Raw genomic sequence first — 21,615 nt, 5'->3', positions numbered from 1 at the left:
TGCTGCAAGCAGCAGTGAATGGACGCTTGCAAAGCAAGCAGTCCATATTATTATTGCTCATACTTCGGAAGCCTAGAGAGTGAAGTGAAAGTGGCTCGAAGCTGCAAAATGTGGAAAATGAAGCCACGCTATTTTGAAATAAATTGAGTGCTTTCCCAAATAAACCAGAAAAAATGTCCCCGGCCAGCTGGACCAAACAGACAACTGTCAATCGAGTGAGTCACACTATATAATCATGATACACGCAGCACGTCATGCGTGTTTGTACAACTACAGTACATAGTCTGTCTGGCTAGCTGTGTACAAACAAAGTATGAAATGTGGGCTAGTACTTTACGGATACTTTAATATGATTGTTCATGTTTTTCAGTCAATACAGATTGGTGACTTATCGTAGTGTGTTATGCATTACAATCTCCAACGCGTTTCGTGCTGAGGTAGAAGCTAGCTTATCTCTTGCCGTAGTTAACTTTTATGGCTAATACCGTAGCACGCTGATGTGTTACTATGCTAGAAAAATAGTTCCTTGGTGTTCGCTCCTATAGTAACAATTTTGCTACTGTTTGGGTATTATACATGTTATGAAACGTAAATGAAGTATTGCAGGCGGTTTTTCAATGCATTTTTAAAGCAATTTAGAAGTTGAATTGATTGTTCCGATTAGCTACACTGCTAGCTACCTTTAACAAGCCTATTTGTACATGTTAGAATGCAAAAAAACCCCTAAAACTTTTGTCTTCTTGTCTGTTATCATGATTGTAAATGATAGGCAAAATTCCCCCAAAAAGTGCAGTTCCCCTTTAAGAAGTATAGATAGAACCGCTACAGCGCAAAAATAAACAGCTATTAGAAGGAAATTAACAAGTAGATCAATAAGAGTTTAGCGAAAGGGTAATATAACAGATGATATTAAAATATAGAACGTATGTAATTGCATATAGTAATGTTTTATGTCAAAATTTAAAAAACAAATACATTTAGCCTTAAAGTGCATTATAATTTCCAGGCTCTCGTAGGCCACATAAATGATGTGGCAAGCTTCATAAAATATGTGGCGGGCCACACAGATTTCCTTGTGGGCCACGTAAAATTATGTGGCTGGTCATATTAAAAATAATGTGACGGACCGAAGAAAACGACGTGGCGGGCCACATGATGGTTGCCTCGGTAACCGAGACACAGTCACAATTTCACTTACATACAGTATAGAAGAAAAAGTATAGGTTCTATGACGGATGCTTGAGGTACTTCGCAAATTATGTTGCAATTTTAAGACTCTATGTTGTTTATTTTTATAGTGAACGTAAAGTCTTTCCTTAAGCCAGGCTGTGGTCTCCTGTTCTGCTGTGTGGAGGGTGACTATTCAGCCTCTCAGTCTTTGGGGAGGGCAGGCTTCAATGATGTGTTACGTTGTCTGCTCCTCTCTACTGCCCCATCTGTGAAGGCTGGCCAAGCACGGGTCACGTTCAGTACTGAATCTGATGATGGTCGACAACTGTCTCCTTGGGAGGTCATTGCCAGGGACCTGTTGGGAAGGGTCTGACACCAGATGTTTATTGGGGACCTCCTTGGACGCCCGATATTTCTCCCAAGCTGATTGGATGGTGAAGTAAATTCTTCAAAATGGGGTGTCTGAATGGGAGTCAAGCAGTAGGCGGGTTGAGGATGTCATTGTGGATTGGTAGATGAGGTGAGTTTTCAACCTGTTGAAGCATCCTTTGGGTGGTGCAATGTTTGATAGGACAGGGAGCCAGGGGAGTTCTGTTGTGCGAATCGTTCTGGTTATGGTTCTCATGGTTGTGTTGAGCTGCAGAGCAGGTTGTTCCAGACATGGAGCCTGGGCCTGTAGGCAGCTGTGATTCCTGAGACTAAACCATACTCTACAGGGGCAACTGTGCTGCTCAACGGGTGTGGTTTTTACAGAGACCCTGGTCTTTGGCCTGAAGGAATGCGATCAATTTACGGTATCCGCCATCTCTTGTATATGTTCCTTGAAGGATAGGGTCCTGTCAATGGTCACTCCAAGGTAGGTTGAATTAGGGGCATGATTACATTCAAGCCCACTCAGATAGATGTTGAGTTCTCTAGAAGCATTTGCATTGTGGAGAGTGAATACACTGGAAACAGTTTTTGCTGGGATTGGTTTCAGATGCCAAGTTGTGAAGTTCTGATCCAGTTTAGTGAAGTCTTCAGTGAGCACCCGTTCCAGATGATTGAAATATGGTACTTGGAATGCCAGACAGATGTTATCTGCGTAGATTAATTTACGGGATTCGGTGCTGGGTAGAGGTTAAAGAGTGTTGGAGCTAGAACTGAGCTTTGTAGGTGACCATTTGTCTGTGTTCTCCATGCGCTCATGTTTGGTCCGAGGGGAACTGTAAACCTTGGTCAGCAGGGTTTTGATGGTGGTTGTGGCTTTTATTTTGCTTACTAAATAGTGCTTTTTATCTATTGCATTGCTGATTTATTCAGTTAATTCCATGATTGCTGTAGCAGTTGAATGATTAGGTCGAAACCCATATTGGCTGGAACTTCCATCCATCCATTTTCTACTGCTTATTCCCTTTTGGGGTCGAGGGGGGAGCTGGTGCCTATCTCAGCTACAATCGGGCGGACACCCTGGACAAATCGCCACCTCATTGCAGGGCCAACACAGATAGACAGACAACATTCAAACTCACATTCACACATTAGGGCCAATTTAGTGTTGCCAATCAACCTATCCCCAGGTGCATGTCTTTGGAAGTGGGAGGAAGCCGGAGTACTCGGAGGGAACCCACGCAGTCACGGGGAGAACATGCAAACTCCACACAGAAATATCCCGAGCCTGGGATTGAACCCCAGACTACTCAGGACCTTTGTATTGTGAGGCAGACGCACTAAACCCTCTACCACCGTGTTGCCCACCCTGGCTCGAACTTAAAATCATAAATTCATTTAGAAATGTATTCTGTGTAATTGTAAATAACTTCTCCAGAACTGTGAAAGTAATGATACCGGCCTATAATTAAAAAATCCTGATTCATTTCATTTTTTAGAGTGAAGTTACTTTCTCTATTTTCATGCAGTCTGGAAATATGTGTACAATACATGCAATCGGTATTGGTTGAACTCACTCATGGATGATCGGTATAGGAATCGCCACCATAAAACCCTGATCAGAACAGCTCCAATTTATAGCTAGTTAAACTGTTCCCTTTTTTATTTTGTCTTTTGCCTTTTGTTTTGTTCTGATTGTAATTATGATCAACAAATTAAACTCCAAATCTCAAAATCATTCAATGATTAAAAATGTTAAGCAAAAAGTATCAGTATCAAGAATATTGGCTCTATATTTTCTTGGTATCGGATTGATACCACTCCTACTAGCACCTTGTTCTTGACTTAGTTTGCTCCGGGTATCAGTGAGATCTATTAATTTGAAAAGTTGTTTTCCTACAATTTTATTAAAGTAATACAGTCAGGAAAGGTTTTATATGGCTCCATGTAAGGAAGTATTAAGTACTAGTAATAGTCTTGCAATTCAGTCTGCTGAAAATGATGGAAAGAACCACTCTACATAGCAACTGACGCTGTGGTCAAAGTTGGAATTGCCACTAAACACATTTCAAAATATTCTACACTCTACTGCCATCTGGCGCTCTACATAGCAACTGATGCTGTGGTCAAAGTTGGAATTGCCATTAAACACATTTCAAAATATTCTACACTCTACTGCCATCTGGCGGCTCAAGTGGATAGTGCACTCCCCAAATTCGTCAGGTTTCATGTGTCAGGTAAACCATATGAATCCCCTTCCTACCGTAATTAGTTTGGGTTGTCTCTCCTGACTTCTGACCAACTATTCTGTCATCCATTTAAAGGGAAGCTTCCCTGCTCGCTACTACGTCCAGAACACGGCACATGACTCGTGTCTCCTGGACAACAACCATCAAGCTTTCTTGCTGGTGGATGATGGGAGTAGCGGCCGAAGAGGAGGAGAGACAGCCTTTCGTGCAGGTCTGGAAGGTCATATCTCTCACCAGCGCACTGGCATTCTGGGTAAGATCCACACTTGATTCACGTGACTATTGACTGGGTAACTCACATAATACCATCAGTTCATAATGGAGTCCTGAAGAACTAATAGGAGCTCATGAGAGACCCATGCAAAAACATTGCTTTAACCTAGGAAAGGATCAATACATGCAAGATATTTGTCACGCGTCACATGCATCACATTAGGCGTGTTTTAACAGTATCCTGGTAAAACCTGTTTCAGTGTATCCCGTCTCCGTCCAACCCATCAAGTCCTGATCCACCAATTTCTAATTACTACTGAAGTGCACTCTTTAGTCCACATATACAGTAAACTGCTTTTGTCGACATTAAATGTATTTCTATGAAAATTGCTTATGTCCATGTTACTGCTTATGTTTGTAGTATTATCATTTTTAACTCCATTATGTTGCCAGTAATACAAAGCATTAAAACCTGTTAAGTGCAAAGTAAGCTTCAAAATAAAAGCATGTGTTTTGAAACTTTTCCTAATCCATAAGAAAATGTCCAAAAGAAACCAAGGTAATTTTAAGTATTTGAGTAGTCAAATTATATAGTATTATGAAGAAGAATGGTTTAATTCTGCTAAGGAAATAAAGAAGAAAGAGAGAGAGTAAAGTGAGAGCACTTTCAAAGAGACGAGGGAGGGGTTTAGGCAAAAATGTCCTGTCTCCTGGGAGGGTGAGAGAGAAAAGCAGAAGACTGATTGCGATAAAAGCAAAACCCAGGAATGTTTTGGTTAAGCACTGAATAAGGCAGTTGACATCAATCATAAAAAAAAAAACGTTTGGAGAGTAACCTTCTGACTTAAATACAAGTACAACATAAATTAGTGATCGATCAACATCACAGCAGTCTTTGGCTTTGGAGAAAGTGGGGATCTAGAGATATCCGCAGCAAGCCCCAAGAATGCGTAAAGGTTCATAGAAGTGTCTTATCTCCGACAAAACCCAAGCAATGGCAGCTGACGAGATGAAACCACTATGAAGCCATTCCCACGGTGAACTCTCATAGGCACTGATTTTATAGTTTATTACCTCTCTGCGTGCAATTTGTACTTTCTACCCACAGTCTGAATGCTTCTGTATGTATGTACCTGTATATGGTATAATATTTAATATTCAAACAACAGGACTGGACTGTGCACCTTACCACCCTTTGAACTAGTTTTCTTTTCTTTCCCTCTATGTTTTGCATATTTGTAGTCTGTCGCACCGATACCGGAGTTGCTTTTAATCTCATTGTACCTGTGTATAGTGACAATAAAATGCATTCTATTCTATTCTAAAATCATTAAGACTAGGCATGTAACGATATCAAAAATCTTACAATACGATATCATCACGGTACGATATCATCATGGAAAAAAATTACTTTAAAATGCCACAGTGTATAAAACGAAGACCTATGCCAAAGAAGTTATGTTTTCGCCTGAGTTTGTTTGTTTGTTAGCGACATAACTTAAAATGTTATGGATGGACTTTAAAGAAATGTACAGGAAATATCTATTAAATCAATTCTTCTTACCCACTCGATCACACTTATCTCTTCCTACTTTTAAATAAATAAATGATAAATGGGTTGTATTTGTATAGCGCTTTTCTACCTTCAAGGTACTCAAAGCGCTTTGACACTACTTCCACATTTACCCATTCACACACACATTCACACACTGATGGAGGGAGCTGCCATGCAAGGCGCAAACCAGAACACATCAGGAGCAAGGGTGAAGTGTCTTGCTCAGGACACAACGGACGTGACGAGGTTGGTACTAGGTGGGAATTGAACCAGGGACGCTCGTTTTGCGCCACGCCACTCTCCCCTTTACTGCGTTCCACACTCCCATCTTCCGGTCCTGCTTGAGGGTCCTGTGCTGCGCGGTGGATTATAGCAGACCTAGTTTATTTTTAGACCAGCCAATGCGAAAGGGGCAGAAAACACGACACTCATTAGGTTTTTGTTTCATACCATCAGACGTCGCGGAATTTTTGTGATGATTTTGAAATATTAATGCCGCGATAACTACAATACCGTTACGCTCCTAATTTAAACTAAAATTGTGGTTTTAACAAAATATTACTAAAATAATATTTTTTTCATTACACACAACAGTATTAACCTGGATTATTTCGCAGAACTGAGAAAATGCGGGCATTTAATTTAAATATGGCTTTGATAGATAGACACAGAGGTGTAGACTGAGTCGCAATTTTGATGACTTTGGACTGGACTTTTGCCAATTGACCTGGAATTTAACATAACTGCACTTTTTTGGGGAATTTGGCCTATTTTTCACAATCATTATGAAAGACATGACAATGAATTAATTTTTTAAAATGTATTCAAAATATTAATAAACGTAAATAAGTCTGCTTACCGTAGAGACAAAGGTAGGTCCTCTATTCCGCCCATGAAATTCAATAAATAACCATCCGAAAAGCTGCAGCAATACTCTGTTTAGATTTCGTGGCTTGAATAATAACCGAATAGTAGTGTTGGAGCCTATTTATATTATTTATTTATTTATTGTTTTGACAATCTAATTCAATAATTCCAATGAAAATGTTGATTATTTATTGGATGTTTTGGATGAATTATGATTGATTGATTGTTTTCAGCTGCTCACGCTCCTCCTGGTGGGCAACTTCCTCCTATAATTAGGAGGACAGCACAGCTGGGCGCAGCCTTTGTCTGTCTGTCATACTGAAGGAGTGAGGAGTGATATTGTTTGTTTACCACTAAATAAGTTTATTTGTATTATATAGAAAGTCAACCACGGTGAATATTTTTTGTTTGTGAAAATAAATTAACATTTTGAAACTGGAAGTATCTCCGCGAGTGCTTATTAGGAATTTAGTGCGTCATAAAACCTCCTCCTCAAGGCTACTGTGCAATCCTTATTTTTATTTTTTTCGAAACGTTGGAACGACAGAGTGGCCGTAACAAGTAGTGATATTGTTATTGTAAGCGCCAACGCAGACAAACTTTTGATCACAAGCTGTTGTGTAATGTATACTTCATCGAGTGGTCGGCTGTTTTCTCGCGTCTTTGCTCCCTGGAAGTTTATTGTAGATCATAAATCATGCCTCTCACCTGGATAGAAAAACGCTGAGGACATACCACGACAAGTTGATACACTTTGACAGCCAATTTAGAACCGCAAATGGCGAGAACGACATGAAAAGATGCTTGGCTCCACCTACCTTTTCTTCTTGAGGATTATAAGTCATTCTTCATTGAAATGGGAATATATCAACATCCTAGCAGTTGGCATCCCAATAACAGCAGACCTTGTGCAGTAAGTGATGGTATGGTATGTTTGTTGGCCCCCTAATGAAGTCTGCAGTGAGTAATAATCAGTGATAATGTTAAAAAATAAAGCAAACATTGTGATTTGTTTTTTAAATAATGCGCCGTGTTTGCTTAAAATGATCAAAATACGTAAATATTAAATGTTATTATAAATGTGTTCGTTATTACATTACAAATATACTTACATCATGTACCTTAATGAAGATGTTTGAATGTTTTTTAAGGGCTTTATAGACAAAATAGAGCGGCTCCCATTAACTATATTTAGAATTCATTAAAAAAAAAATCCCTCTGTCATGTCTTTCATAATGATTGCTAATGAAAGGCAAAATTCCAATAAAGTGCAGTTCCACTTCAAGTCTGACAACTTAAGATGAAAGAAATTTGGTTAGTCTGTTTAGTAAATATGTCCCCATCAATAAAATACAAGTTTATTTTGAAATTGAATCAAACACAGGTATGAAATTCTTGCTCGCATAATAATAAAAAAAAGGTTTCCCGGTGGGCTGATCAATTAGGGACCGATCGACGGATGGCCGCTTATTTATTATTCATGTATTCATTATTTGCTGCACCTTGCCTTGGTGTAAGTACACTAACTCGGACAGTCTGGCCCGGGGACAAGCTGCTGCTGGCACGTGAGACATGCCAGACAACCAATAATAGCTTTTAATGTCAAATAAAAAATGTCAGGGCGCTTACGTTAAATTTTTGAATATTCATAGCACTTCCCTGCTTTGTCACAATTAAGTGGATTTTTCACCCTTTTTTTTAGTGTCCTGTGTTACAGTGGTAATCCTAGGAGCTGATTTTGGAAGCAGAGCGCTTGAGATCTATATGCAGTCAGGATTGTGTCAGAAAGTAAAATCGATGGCATAAGGCCCACAGTGAAAAAAATATTTTGTTTTAATTTGTTTTTGTTATTTAAATTGAAAAAATTGTTATCAATATACTTTATTTGTAGTACTCAAAAACTTACGTCAAACAAATTCAGGTTAAGAGTCAAGTAGTATAAAAAACTTGGGCTTTCTGGGAAATGCAGTGGGCCAATCAGCACCAAAATGTCCATGGAAAAATTTTTGTCCCAGTGCGCCCCTGCTGATGTATAGAGAGGAAACGTACTGTTAGCGACGCTTGTCGTAATGCCAGGATGCAGAAGAAGATAGCCGGAAGTTTGCAGGTAAAAAGAGATTTATTGCAAGACTAAACAAACAAACAAAAGACGAGTGCCGCAAGGACAAGCACCCAAATAAACAAAATGCTGGATGACAGCAAAGACTTACCGCGTGTAAAAGTGAGTGTCCACAAGGAAAACAATTTGCAGTGTCCCAACACCAGCCAGCAGCAGTAGCTGAACATTCTTGTGGTGTCTTCCATTTGTACTAAGAAGTCGGAATTACCGAATTCCGAGTCAGAAATTTAACTGGAACGCCCCTCGAGGTTGGATTTGCGACTCGGAAAGTCGGAGCATTATCACCACCCCTCGAGTTCGTTTTAAAGATGGCTGCTCTGAATATGAACAATGATATGTATGCGCTTCTATAATATCCGCTATTAGCACTTCTGATTAGTTTTTGTTGTAGTTAATCAGCCATTTATGTACAATATATTGTTGTAAGTTTATACACGGTAACGTAACTGTATTGTACACTACATTTATTTCATGTGGTTTACACGCTGTAAGTCACTAGCAATATTGACAACCGAGCTTGAAGGTTGTAGAAAAAGTCGATATTTTCCCATAAATTGTTTATATTCAGACTAGACAAGTGCAAAAATAGCTTTCGTGGATGGATGGTGGAAAAATTTAAAACAATGTGGCCATCTTGATTTCCGAACTCGTAACCGAAACACTCATAACTTGGCTGTGATGTCATTCCGAGCTCCGACGTCCAACTTCTACTAAATGTGACGCAGCGTTGATTACAAACACGGAAGTGGTGTTCTGGTAATCAACGTCAAGATGCTGCAGGACACAAAAAAACAGGATGTAAAGATTACAAAATAAGAGCACAAAAAATGAACATGGAAAAAACCCCACAAAGTCCAACTCAGACAAGACAGGTCATGACACGAGCAGTATTTGCCGAGCAGTAATCATGCAGCTGCAACGCAAGCTCACTTGGTGGAATTTGTTATTATAACGGGGATGGCGTGGTGCGGTTGAGAGAGTGGCCGTGCCAGTGACCTGAGGGTTCCTGGTTCAATCCCCACCTTCTACCAATCTCGTCACGTCCGTTGTGTCCTTGAGCAAGACACTTCACCCTTGCTCCTGATGGGTCGTGGTTAGGGCCTTGCATGGCAGTTCCCACCATCAGTGTGTGAATGTGTGTGCGAATGGGTGAATATGTGTGAAAGTGTCAAAGCACTTTGAGTACCTTGAAGGTAAAAAGGCGCTATACAAGTATAAGCCATTTACCATTTATTCAATTGTTTCTTCTTTTTGGAATACACTTGCTACGCTATATATTGCTTTGCGCCTTTTTCCATAATGTTCAATGTCTGAGTTTTTCATCCAATCCAATCCAATCCACTTTATTTATATAGCACATTTAAACAACAAGAACGTTTCCAAAGTGCTGCACAGCCATGTTAAAAACATTATTAAAAACAATATTATGCTCCACCAATGACTGAATAAAAAAAAATATATATATATATAAAACCAATATAAAAATAAATATGATTAAAAACAATTTTAAAAGGTAAAAGCAATTAAAACATTAAAATAAAAATAAAAATGTATAAAAAACACAGAGGACAGAGGACCACACAACTCAGGTAGTGTTAAAAACCAAAGAATAAAAGTGGGTCTTAAGACAAGACTTAAAACACTCCACTGTGGAAGCAGTTTGAACATGGAAGGGCAGAGTGTTCCAGAGCTTAGGGCCGACCACAGAGAAGTCCCTGTCTCCCCTGGTTTTAAGTCTCGTCTTGGGCACCACGAGCTGGAGCTGGCTTTTGGACCTCAGAGTGTGCGCAGGAGTGTAAATTGGGATGAGGTCTGAGATATAATGAGGTGCCAGTCCATGTAAAGCTTTAAAAACAAACAGCAATGTTTTAAAATCAATTCTAAAATGAACAGGGAGCCAGTGCAAACTCTGAAGAATTGGGGTTATATGATGGCGTTTCTTGGTCCCTGTTAAAAGTCGTGCTGCTGCATTCTGGACTAACTGCAACCGGGAGAGAGCTTTTTGGCTAATGCCAGCATAAAGTGCATTGCAGTAGTCCAGGCGACTTGAAATAAAAGCATGCACGACTTGTTCAAAAAGGTTAAAAGATAAAAACGGTTTAACCTTTACTAAAAGACGACGGTGATAAAAACACGAATTTAAAACGCCATTGACTTGTTTATCAAGTTTAAAATCGCTGTCTATAGTGACGCCAAGGCTGGTGACTTTGGGACGCACATAATTTTGCAATGGTCCCATGTCAGTGAGGGCCGGATCAAAAACTGAAATTTCCGTTTTCCCCTCATTCATTATTAAATAATTCTGGGCTAACTAAGCCTTGACGTCGCATAGACAATTGAGAATGGGTGTGAGGGACCGTGGCCTTTTGAAATTGGCATATAAATTTGGCAGTCGTCCGCATAAAAGTGATAAAACACTCCATGTTTCTTAAAAATCTCTCCAAGATACTGCATATTGTAGCTACCGGGGTGTACAGTATGTTAGAATAATTATGTATAAGTTATCACACATATCTTATGCTTAAAGGCCGTTGCTGTAGTTATTATCTATTGTGCTCAAGTTGTACTTTTCTATCCGTGCAAAGGCACACAACTTGTTATCTTCCACTGCAAGTTGTCTCGCAGCAACAGTTTCTATCTTCCAGCCTGCTAAACAGCTGAGGACAGACTTCAAGTACCTTAAGGAAGAGAAGACGATAAACAGTGTTCATGACAGCCACCACCGTTTTAAATAAAAATTGTCAAAAAAACATGATTAATAACTGCACTTTGATGATCTTAAGGACTGACTGGCACCAACGTTTTGCGCTTGATGAGATCTTTTTGCCATTGTTATTGATATTTGTTGTTCTCCAACAGGTAGTGGCAGCATTGAAATCCCAGTGCTGTGTATGCTCATCTCAGGAGACGCCAGCATGCTGAAAGTAAGAAGTGGACTGGTTTCTCAAAAATAAGATTACATTATTGCATATAGCAGCAATTGAAACGATACAAGCTAGTGATCGCAACGTTTTAAAATGTTACTTTAAAAAGAAGAAAAATATAAGAGAACAGATTCTGTTTGTACTCCACTAAAAACTGCATACCAGATTGCCGTAAGCCAAACATAAATGTACAGATTTGGGAAGCACGTGTGTGTGTGCTGGTGTTGAGCCGAATGATACTAGCCCTGGGCTGTCAAACTAATCGGGGGCCACAAGGAGAAAATTCTACTCCCAAATGGGCCGGACTGGTAAAATCACGGCACGATAACCTAAAAATAAAGACAAGTTCAGATTATTTTCTTTTTTAATCCAACTTTTTTTTATTTACTTTTTCACATATACAGAAAAAAGGTGCAAGTCGAAACAGTACAATTTTAAAGTCAGTGAATTCTTCATACCTTTACCCCTTCTTTTTTTTTAAAATAGAAGGAGCACATTCTGAAATTGTACAAAATCATGTTTTCTTTACACATACATGTTGAGGTTAATAGTATTTTATCTTTATTTGTCGTTATTTACATTTTCTGAATAAATTATGTGATAATGTTCATCAGTCAACTCATTGGTGTAAATTTTCAATCTATCATGATAAAAAAATAATATCAAAATCAAATTACAGTATGTTATTTATGTAGTTGGATAATTTTCCTCGACTGATGTACACCATGTGGTTTATTTTATACATTTGTAGCATCATCTACAGAGAAAAAAAAATGCTATTGCAACATCCAGTGGACACATTTAGAACAGCTGTTTATTTCATTCAAAAATTTAAGGTTAATTTTTGTACATAGGAAACTCATCCCGCGCGCCGTAAAAAACCTGTTCGCGAGCCTGGTCTGGCCCTCGGGCCGTACGTTTGACACCCCTGTACTAGCCCAAACCCTATCTATAGTTCTATCGATCTGCCGGACCCTAACCGGCAGCACTTGAAAGACTAATTTAATCCACAAAGTAAGAAAAAACATTTTTAAATGTGTTTATGCTATATTTTCTGTGCACTGCAGAAGAGCAGCTGTTTAGGAGGGGGTTTGGGCGCCCCCCAAAACTGTATATAATTGTTGGGTAAACTCGATCAAGCATGTTTCAGGCTCATATTACCGAATCAGTGCCATTTGTTTGTTGTAACTGTCTCAAAATATACTTATTTTTCTTTCTTCAACACTAAATCTTATTGAGAACTGTTCCCAGTGCTGCAAATCGGCGAATGATTTGAAATTTTTGCAAACAATTTTTCTACCCCTTTTGGACTCTGTAAAGAACCACATTTTCAAGCAAAACTCATATTGGAATCGGAACTATCTTATCAAACCCCATCCTTAATTATTTAGACACAAAAAAAGTAGATGAACGAAAGTACACAAAATGATCAAAATATAATTTACGTTATGTTACATCACTAGGCTGAGTTTTTATTAACTATCATCAAATAGTCAGTTAATGCACGGGCTTACCTGGGCGGGCCCATTCCCAATCAGGGGCCCCCAAGTTTGATGGCGCAATGCAATGATTGATGTTTATGGCTATCAACTCTGCTTCGAGTAGCGATTGTTTTACCCCTTTTCTCGACCCGCGTTGTTTTTTTCCCTAGTACTCCGAACGGGGCGCAATCCCAGGTCGTCGGTGTGAAAGACAAGCGTGCTGACTATTGAGCTTTTTAAAAGCGCAAGCAATCTCCCCGCTCGTAGGCACTGTTCCCTTTTTTTTTTTGACTTTTTTTCTGTGTTTAAGGTAGATAAAAAGTCTTTGAAATTATATTTGTTAAATACGCATTCAAATCTATGTCCAAGACTCTTTGCTGAATTGAAAAAAAACTTTACAGTTAATTTATCATACCCAAATGGCACCGATTCCTTCTACTTGTTGATGAAGTCACTCCGATAAAAATGTCCTAACTTTTCTTTGGTGCACGTCTGTTCTATTGTGCAGAGACTAGAGAATTCTTTGAATAAATCCACTCCCTGGCTTGTCCTTGCCAACACTGGTCCAGCTGCAAACCTGATCAGTGAGCTTCTAATGACTCTTCCTTGCATCGCAATAAGCCCCTCTTCATTCGAGGCGGGTGATATGGACTGTATCTGCATGGACATCCGTGACAGGATCCACGACAAGATCCAGAAACACTTTCCAAATGAAAGTGACCAGGACAAACTGGTGGACAGCGTGAGTTAGATGTCACCCATAACTGTGTGTTTGTCTTACAGAAAAGGTTTACGAAAACAGTTGCTTTTTTTTGTTGTAAACATTTGTTTATTGAAGTCTTTGTTGACACACAGTTAACAGAAATACAACCCCCCACTAATATAACGTGTGTATATGTGTATATATATATATATATATATATATATATATATGATTAATGTACACTCTTGGCATTCTCTCGATGAGCTTAAAGCACACCTGTGAAGTGAAAAGAATTTCAGGTGACTACCTCTTGAAGCTCATTGAGGGAATCCCAAGAGTGTGCAAAAAAGTAATCAGGGCAAAGGGTGGCTATTTTGAAGAAACTTGAATATAATAATAATAATAGTATATATATGTTTTCAGTTATTTCACATTTTTTTGTTAAGTACCTAACTCCAGATGTGTTGATTCATAGTTTTGATGCCTTCAGTGACAATCTACAATGTAAATAGTCATGAAAATAAAGAAAATGCATTGAATGACAAAACACAGAGACTATTTCATCCTTACAAGCCTATTCCGCAGGTTTCTCTGCTCTTCAAGGGAATTTTTAATTTTTAATTTTTTAAAGAGCAAAGAAACCTGCGAAACAGCCTCTGTTTTTTTATTTATATTATTTTATTTTATTTTTTGTAACAAAAATGTGCCATCAAATCCTCTATAGGTCAAATAAGTACGGGCAAATATTAATATAAAGCCACACATTACATTTACAAACGTTCCAACACGGTGCAACGATGCACAAAAGCAAACAAAAGGCTCATCAATCCTCCACAAGTCAACAGAATAGTTGCATTCATGTATAATAATTGAATACAAAAATGTGTGATAGGTGACTGCCGTGGAAAATAAATGTACACTTTTTCTTTTCCTTGTGTCCAGGCTCTGACTATTCTTTTTAACAGAGAGCTCATCACTGTGTTCCACGCGGAGCAGGGACTTGATGAATTTGATAATGTACTCCTCAAAGCCCTTGTTCGAGGTATGTTTTGTGTGTTCAATACTGTAATGCAGCTCATGAACACATTTTTGTTCTATTAGTGATGATTTAATGACGTTAACAATACACATGTCGAAACAGAGCTATACTTTTCGTAAAATTTTTCCAACGAAAGTGGTTGACGATATATGTCGACTTAAACAGGCGCTTTTTAGGGATAAATATATTGCGGAATGGAACTTGATTAATTGATCGACGTAAACGTGACCAACTTCCAACGGGTCCAATTGTATTCTTTTTATTTTTAGACTCTTCATTGTCTTGTTTTGCTTCAAAGAAACTTTTAATGCCCACTTTTTATGAGAAAACTCTCCCGTGTAAGGTGAGGAACATTTATGAAAGAAAGACAAAAAAAAAAAATTTCCAATCAAAAACATGGCACATTCGCATGTAATAAAGACATAATATGAATGAATTAGCTGATGAAAGCATGCAAGCGAGCCTTGCCTGTATCGTATACAAATAATAAATGGTAGGGCTGTGAATCTCTGGGTATCACACAACACGATTCGATTAAATTCTTTAGGGTAACAATTTGATTCAGAATTGATTCTCGATTCAAAACGATTATCGATTCAAAATCTATACTTTTTTTAAACAACAATTGGGGCCAGTTCTATGACTAACTACATTCCTCCATAAAATCGACAAACAGCTCTAATATGTTTGTGTATTATGTAAAGAAAAACTGTTTGATTTTTTAAATTTTACCCAAACATTTAATAAAGTCAACAAGGAAGAGACGTATCCCACACTTTGTTCTTCTTAAGTAAATCTGAACAGCATTTATGGGCATTTACATCAACAATAAGATTTGGCTGAGTGGCTGGACAGGTCAAATTAAAATAAATATATTTTTTTAATCGATTAAGAATCGTTACAAAAAAGAATCACGTTTCAATCAAAAATATACTTTTTTACACCCCTAATAAATACTATTAAAATATAATAAACACTCGTGTACATAAATAATAATATAATGGTATAAAAAGAGTAAAATTATCTTGAATTATACATGCAGAAAATTTGTGTGAATCTTTGGGCATCACACAATTCAATTCGATTCAATTCTTTGGAGTAGCGATTTGAATCAGAATCGATTCTCTTTTTTAACAACAATGGGTGCCAGTTCTATGATTAACAACACAATAGACACACAGCTCTTATAGTTTTTTTTTCTATAACTTAAAAGAAAACTTTTTTTTTTTTAAATGTATTTTATTTTACCCAAACATTTAATACAGTCAACAATGCAACAAGAGAAGTATCTTACACTTTTTTTTTCTAAAGTAAATCTGTATCGCGGATAAGGGCATCTACATCAACAATATGATTTGCTTGAGTGGCCGGACAGGACAGATTAAAATAAAAACATCAATTTTTTTTATTTTTTTTCAATTGATTAAGAATTGTTACAAATAAAAATCATGATTCATTCAAAAATAAAAATGTTTACACACCTAATCAATACTAATAAAATATGATAAACATTCAGTTACATATAATAACAATATAATGGCATAAAAAAGTAAAACCAGATTGACTTATACACACAAACTTTGGACATCACACAGTTTGGTTTGATTCAGTTCTTTAAGGTAGCGATTTGATTCAGAATCGATTCTCGATTCAAAATGTATACCTTTTTTTTAACCATAATGGTTGCCAGTTCTATGATTAACAACAAAAATAGACAAAAAGCTCTTGTAGTTTTTTGTATAACTTAAGAGAAAACTTTTTTTTTAATCAATTTTACTTTACCCAAACATTTAATCAAGTCAACAAGACAACAAGAGAAGTATCTTAAACTTTTCTTTTCTAAAGTAAATCTGTACAACAAATTTGGGCTTCTACATCAACAATATGATTTGCCTGAGTGGCTGGATAGGACAGATTAAAATAAATACATCAATTTTTTTTATTTTTGTAATCGATTAAGAGTTGTTACAAATAAAAATCGTTATTCATTCAAAAATTTATTTTTTTTACAGGCCTAGTAAATACTAGGGCTGCGAATCTTTGGGTGTCCCACGATTCGATTCAATATCGATTCGATAATAAATCGATTTTTCCGATTCAACGCGTTTCTCGGTTCAAAAACGATATTTTTCCGTTTCAAAACGATTCTGTATTCATTCAATACACAGGATTTCGGCAGGATCTACCCCAGTCTGCTGACATGCAAGCAGAGTAGTAGATTTTTTTTCAAAAAGCTTTTATAATTGTAAAGGACAATGTTTTATCAACCGATTGCAATAATGTACATTTGTTTTAATGATTAAACGAACCAAAAATATGACTTATTTTTTTAAGTGAAAACATTGGACAAAGTGTGCTGTCAAGCTTATTAGATGCGATGTAAGTGTGACACTATTGGGTAAATGTGGAAGTAGTGTCAAAGCGCTTTGAGTACCTTGAAGGTAGAAAAGCGCTATACAAGTACAACCCAATATTGTTCCTTTTTTTTAATTTTTTATAAATGTCTAATGATAATGTCAATAAGGGGTTTTTAATCACTACTATGCTGAAATTATAACTTATATTGATACTGTTGCTGATAATATTCATTTTTGTTTCTTTACTTTTGGGTTGGTTTTGGAATTGGATTGCATTGTTATGGTATTGCTGTGTAGTGGTTTGTTGGATTGATAAAAAAACAAACAAACAAAAAAATCGATTAAAAAAAAATCAGAATCGATTCTGAATCGCACAACAGATTCGATTCGTATTCGAATCGATTTTTCCCCACAATCCTGGTAAATACTATTAAAATACTATAAACACTCAGGTATCGGTACATACAATAATAATGTAATAGTATAAAAAAGTAAAACCAGATTGAATTATACATGCAAAACACTTGTGTGAATCTTTGGGCATCACACAATTTGATTCGATTCAATAATTTGGGGTAGCGATATGATTCAGAATGAAAATTGCTCAATCCAGAACGATTCTCGATTAAAAATGTATTCTTTTTTAAGAACAATGGGTGCCAGTTCTATGATTAACAACAAAATAGACGAACAGCTTTTATAGATTTTTGAATAACTTTTTTTAATTTTATTTTTTATTTTATCCAAACCTTTAATAAAGTCAACAAGGCAACTAGATAAGTGTCCCTCATTTTTATTTTCCAAAGGAAATCTGTACAGCGGATATGGGCATCTACAACAACAATATGATTTACCTGAGTGGCTGGACAGGACAGTTCAAAATAATATAAAAATTCATAGATTTTTATTTTTATTTATTCGATTAAAATAGTTACAAATAAGAATTGTGTTTCATTCAAAAATCCCTAATAAATACCATTAAAATATAATTAACCCTCAGGTACACATAATAACATAATGGTATAAAAAAGTAATACAAGATTGATTATACACTCAGAACACTCATGTAGTTTATGATAAAAGAACTAAATCTCCAGGTTTGGTCGTCAGGGTTCTCAACATGTTGCGTTCTGCTGCTTTATATACTAATCTACCCTCCTGCGTCCTTCTTTGTTTTCTTTTTTTCTAGCTTACTAGCTCTCAGAATCTGCCTGCGTTCTCCCACCTGTGTCTTTTTTTCTGCAGTTCAGCTTTAACTCTGTTCTTTACGTCTGCCAATGTCTTGAATTCTGTTAGCTCTGAAATTATCAAAGCTTCTTAATATGTTTCATTCTCTACTTGAACATGTTAGCTATCACTCTTACCATGAGAGTGTGTGTTTGTTTGTGTGTCTTCTGTCAAGCTAGCAAACGTTTGTCCAGCGACGCCAGTGAGTACACTGAAGAGTTGAAACTGGCTGTGGCCTGGAACCGAGTGGACATCGCCAAGACAGAACTCTTCACCGGGAACATACTGTGGAAGGTCAGAGTGGATTATTATTATTAAAAATGTCAACTTTTAGCCTAACATCTGGTAATATTTTTATAGATTTATTTTCTCTTTCTCCATCCTGTCAAGTCCAGTGGATTAGTTGAAGTTGTTGGTGATTCATGGCCTGGTTAACACTGAGTTTTACGTGTCCTAAGATCTATATACCTTGTGCAATCTATATAATAGCATGTGTGGGCGTGTTGCGTGTGATCTACTAAGACTGCATGTGCAATTGAAGTTTGACACCCCGGTCTACAGTAACCCTCAAAGTCTCCTTTACTTTAGCACCAAGATAAGTAGTTAGATTGCCTTAATGTAGAAATGTCATGTGATTTTTCAAAAAAATGATCGCATTAATCATGTATATGCCTGTAAATGTACATGCCTTTAAAGAAAATGACTATCAGCTGGTTGCCCGATAGACTAGATTTCCACTACATCTATTAATTTATCAATTAATCTGATAATATTAATTCAACGATTCAACAACTACAACCACTTGAGATTCATTGCAGTCGGTCAACCTGCAAGGGGGGGTATGTCCCTATATCTGCGATCCCTTCTCAAGGTTTCTTGTGAAACCCTTTGAGGCACTTGTGATCAAGGGCTTTACAAGTAAAATTTGATTGATTAATGTGTATACGCAGATTAGTAACACAATTATTTACTTTAAATGCGGATAGTAACCTGAAAGGTGGCGTGTGTTGCCATACAATCAGTGATCAGGTGAATGCATACAAACTCTGTGCAGACTCTGACTGTTCTGCTCGCTAACATATTTCACTTCAAAATACAACCACGTGTGGCTTAGATAAAACTGTAAGTAAGTTTTGAATAAATAAATTAAGTAAAGCATTTTATTATTATTTTTTTAAAGTAGAAGAGTTTAAGTCTTGTTCACGAGTGAGGGAAGAACGGAACACCAGATTGACAGACGGCTCGAAATAGCGTCAGCAGTGATGCAGTCACTGTACCGGTTTGTTGTGAGGAAGAGAAAACTGAGCCAGAAGGCGACCCAGCAGGCACAAGACATTGATTATACATACATGTCCTTTAAAACTGACTTTGAAACCACCCTATGAAGGTTCTCATTTATCCAGGTCATGGTCATCTCAGGGCTTCATTAGTTTGTGCTCATAGACTTAGATTGGTCATATCTTGTCCAGCGGCTGGTGCCAAAGCCCCAAATATTTATACTCCAAAAACCAGGATGGTGTACCTGGGCAAGGATGGTTTCGCCCAATCGTAGTGAGGAAAAAATCAACCGTTGCAATGCAAACGAGCAGTCATAACTGTCAAGGCCAACGACAGTCGTTGAAGTGTAACTTCGCTGTGGATCGACTACTACAAGTCCAAAATAGTCGGAATCAGTTCAGTTGTAAACAAATGGAGTTCTGATCACCTTCATTGACCAGTATGCTACATCAGGAAGTGAGCAGTTCAGTTGCGAACGATTCAACGCCCTGAGATGACTTGGAGCAACGTTGCAAAATAGTTGTATTTGTTAATTGAAACAACTTTGATGTTCAACGTTGGATCCACATTGTTGGTTGGGAAAAGACCAAATTTCAATGGTGAAATCAACGTCAGAACCCAACATTGATTAAATGTTGTCAAAAAGCATCTTGTTCCAACGTTCTGTTTAAGTTGTTCAATGTCAGGACCTAATTCAACAAATTCTCAACGTTGTTTTAATGTCTTGTGCCTGCTGGGGAAGCTCTTGATTTATGGGTCAGTCTACGTTCCTACCGTTATCTATGGTCACAAGCTGTGGGTAATGACAGAAATGTCAAGTTCGCAAATACAAGCAGTAGAAATTAGTTTCCTCCGAAGGATCTCTGGGATCACCCTCGGATATAGGGTGAGAAGCTCGGTCATCCGGGAGAGACTCAGAGTAGAGCTTCTGTTCCTCCACGTCAAGAGGAGTGGAATGGCTCGGGCATGTCGTACGGCTGCTTCCTGGATGCCTCCCTGGTGAGGTGTTTCGGTCATGTCCGAACGGGAGGAGGCCTCGGGGAAGACCTAGGGCACGCTGGAGGGACGGTCTAACAGCTGTCCTGGGAATGCCTTTGTGTCCCACCCACCTGGGTGGCTGGGGATAGAGAAGTCTGTGCATCTCTGCTTGGACTCTTGCCAAAGCGACCCGGACTATGATAAGCGGCGGATATTGGATGGATGGACGGGTAGATGGTTTCTGTATGACAACATTCATGTGACAGCACTACTTAAATGTTTTTTTGTGTAGTTGGTGAAACACGGGATATGTGTGCTTTACCAATATTGACAGGGTGATTGTATTTTCAGTACGATGACCTGGAAGGTTCAATGACAGATGCTCTCGTCAACGACAAGCCTCAGTTTGTGCGGCTCTTCTGTGAAAACGGTCTGAATATTTTGGACTACCTGACATACCAGCGCTTGGAGAGTTTGTATCGCTCGCTCTCGGACAGCTGCGTGGCCTACGTTCTACTGCAGAGGCGCCTGAGTGACCGTCTGAGTCTGGATGGATCTCGACCCAGTCTGAACGGAGTCATAGGGGCACCGCGCTTGAGCACACAGAGTGCAACATCCGGACCTGCTTCAGGGAATGACCTCAGCTTGTTTGAGGTGTGTTCATGACAATATGCCTCCTGCAAAATATGACACTATACATGTTTAATTTGGTCCGTCTTATATCGAAAACCTGTCTATGCGGGACCAAGTCATCAAATCCTGCATTATGCCCTCTTAAGTTGATACCGACATTCAGTAGATGGCCTTTGTTGACATTATATTTGAGACCCAAGAGAGTAATTGCTGTGAAAAATCAGTCAGTTTATGTCAACATGTTTTGTAGTTAGGGTTGGGCAATATGGCCTAAAATGTATATCGAGATATATATTGCAGTCTATTGCGATAACGATATACAGGGTGATGATTTTGATTTTATGCATGCAGCGTTGCAACGTAGCTTAACTACATTTCCCAGTAGCTTGGCGGTAACTTCACTACTTTTTGAAAAAGTAGCTCAACTACTTTTTGAACGAGTAGATCTACTAA

The 21,615-nt window shown here is 37.9% G+C and overlaps 1 protein-coding gene across 1 annotated transcript in view; it reads left to right on the top strand.

The window, feature by feature from the left end:
* LOC133541584 (transient receptor potential cation channel subfamily M member 5-like) overlaps window positions 1–21,615 on the top strand; it is a 109,053-nt gene that overhangs the window by 41,678 nt on the left and 45,760 nt on the right. Inside the window, exons 6-11 of the mRNA XM_061885072.1 lie at window positions 3,864–4,041; window positions 11,402–11,466; window positions 13,456–13,689; window positions 14,593–14,692; window positions 18,449–18,567; window positions 20,881–21,183. Of these exons, the coding sequence (XP_061741056.1) occupies window positions 3,864–4,041; window positions 11,402–11,466; window positions 13,456–13,689; window positions 14,593–14,692; window positions 18,449–18,567; window positions 20,881–21,183 (999 nt within the window). The remainder of the gene's footprint in view (window positions 1–3,863; window positions 4,042–11,401; window positions 11,467–13,455; window positions 13,690–14,592; window positions 14,693–18,448; window positions 18,568–20,880; window positions 21,184–21,615) is intronic.

Source organism: Nerophis ophidion, linkage group LG23 (genome assembly GCF_033978795.1).
Source record: "Nerophis ophidion isolate RoL-2023_Sa linkage group LG23, RoL_Noph_v1.0, whole genome shotgun sequence".
In the NCBI taxonomy this organism is placed as follows: domain Eukaryota; kingdom Metazoa; phylum Chordata; class Actinopteri; order Syngnathiformes; family Syngnathidae; genus Nerophis; species Nerophis ophidion.
This window is presented reverse-complemented; position numbering and strand designations above follow the sequence as displayed.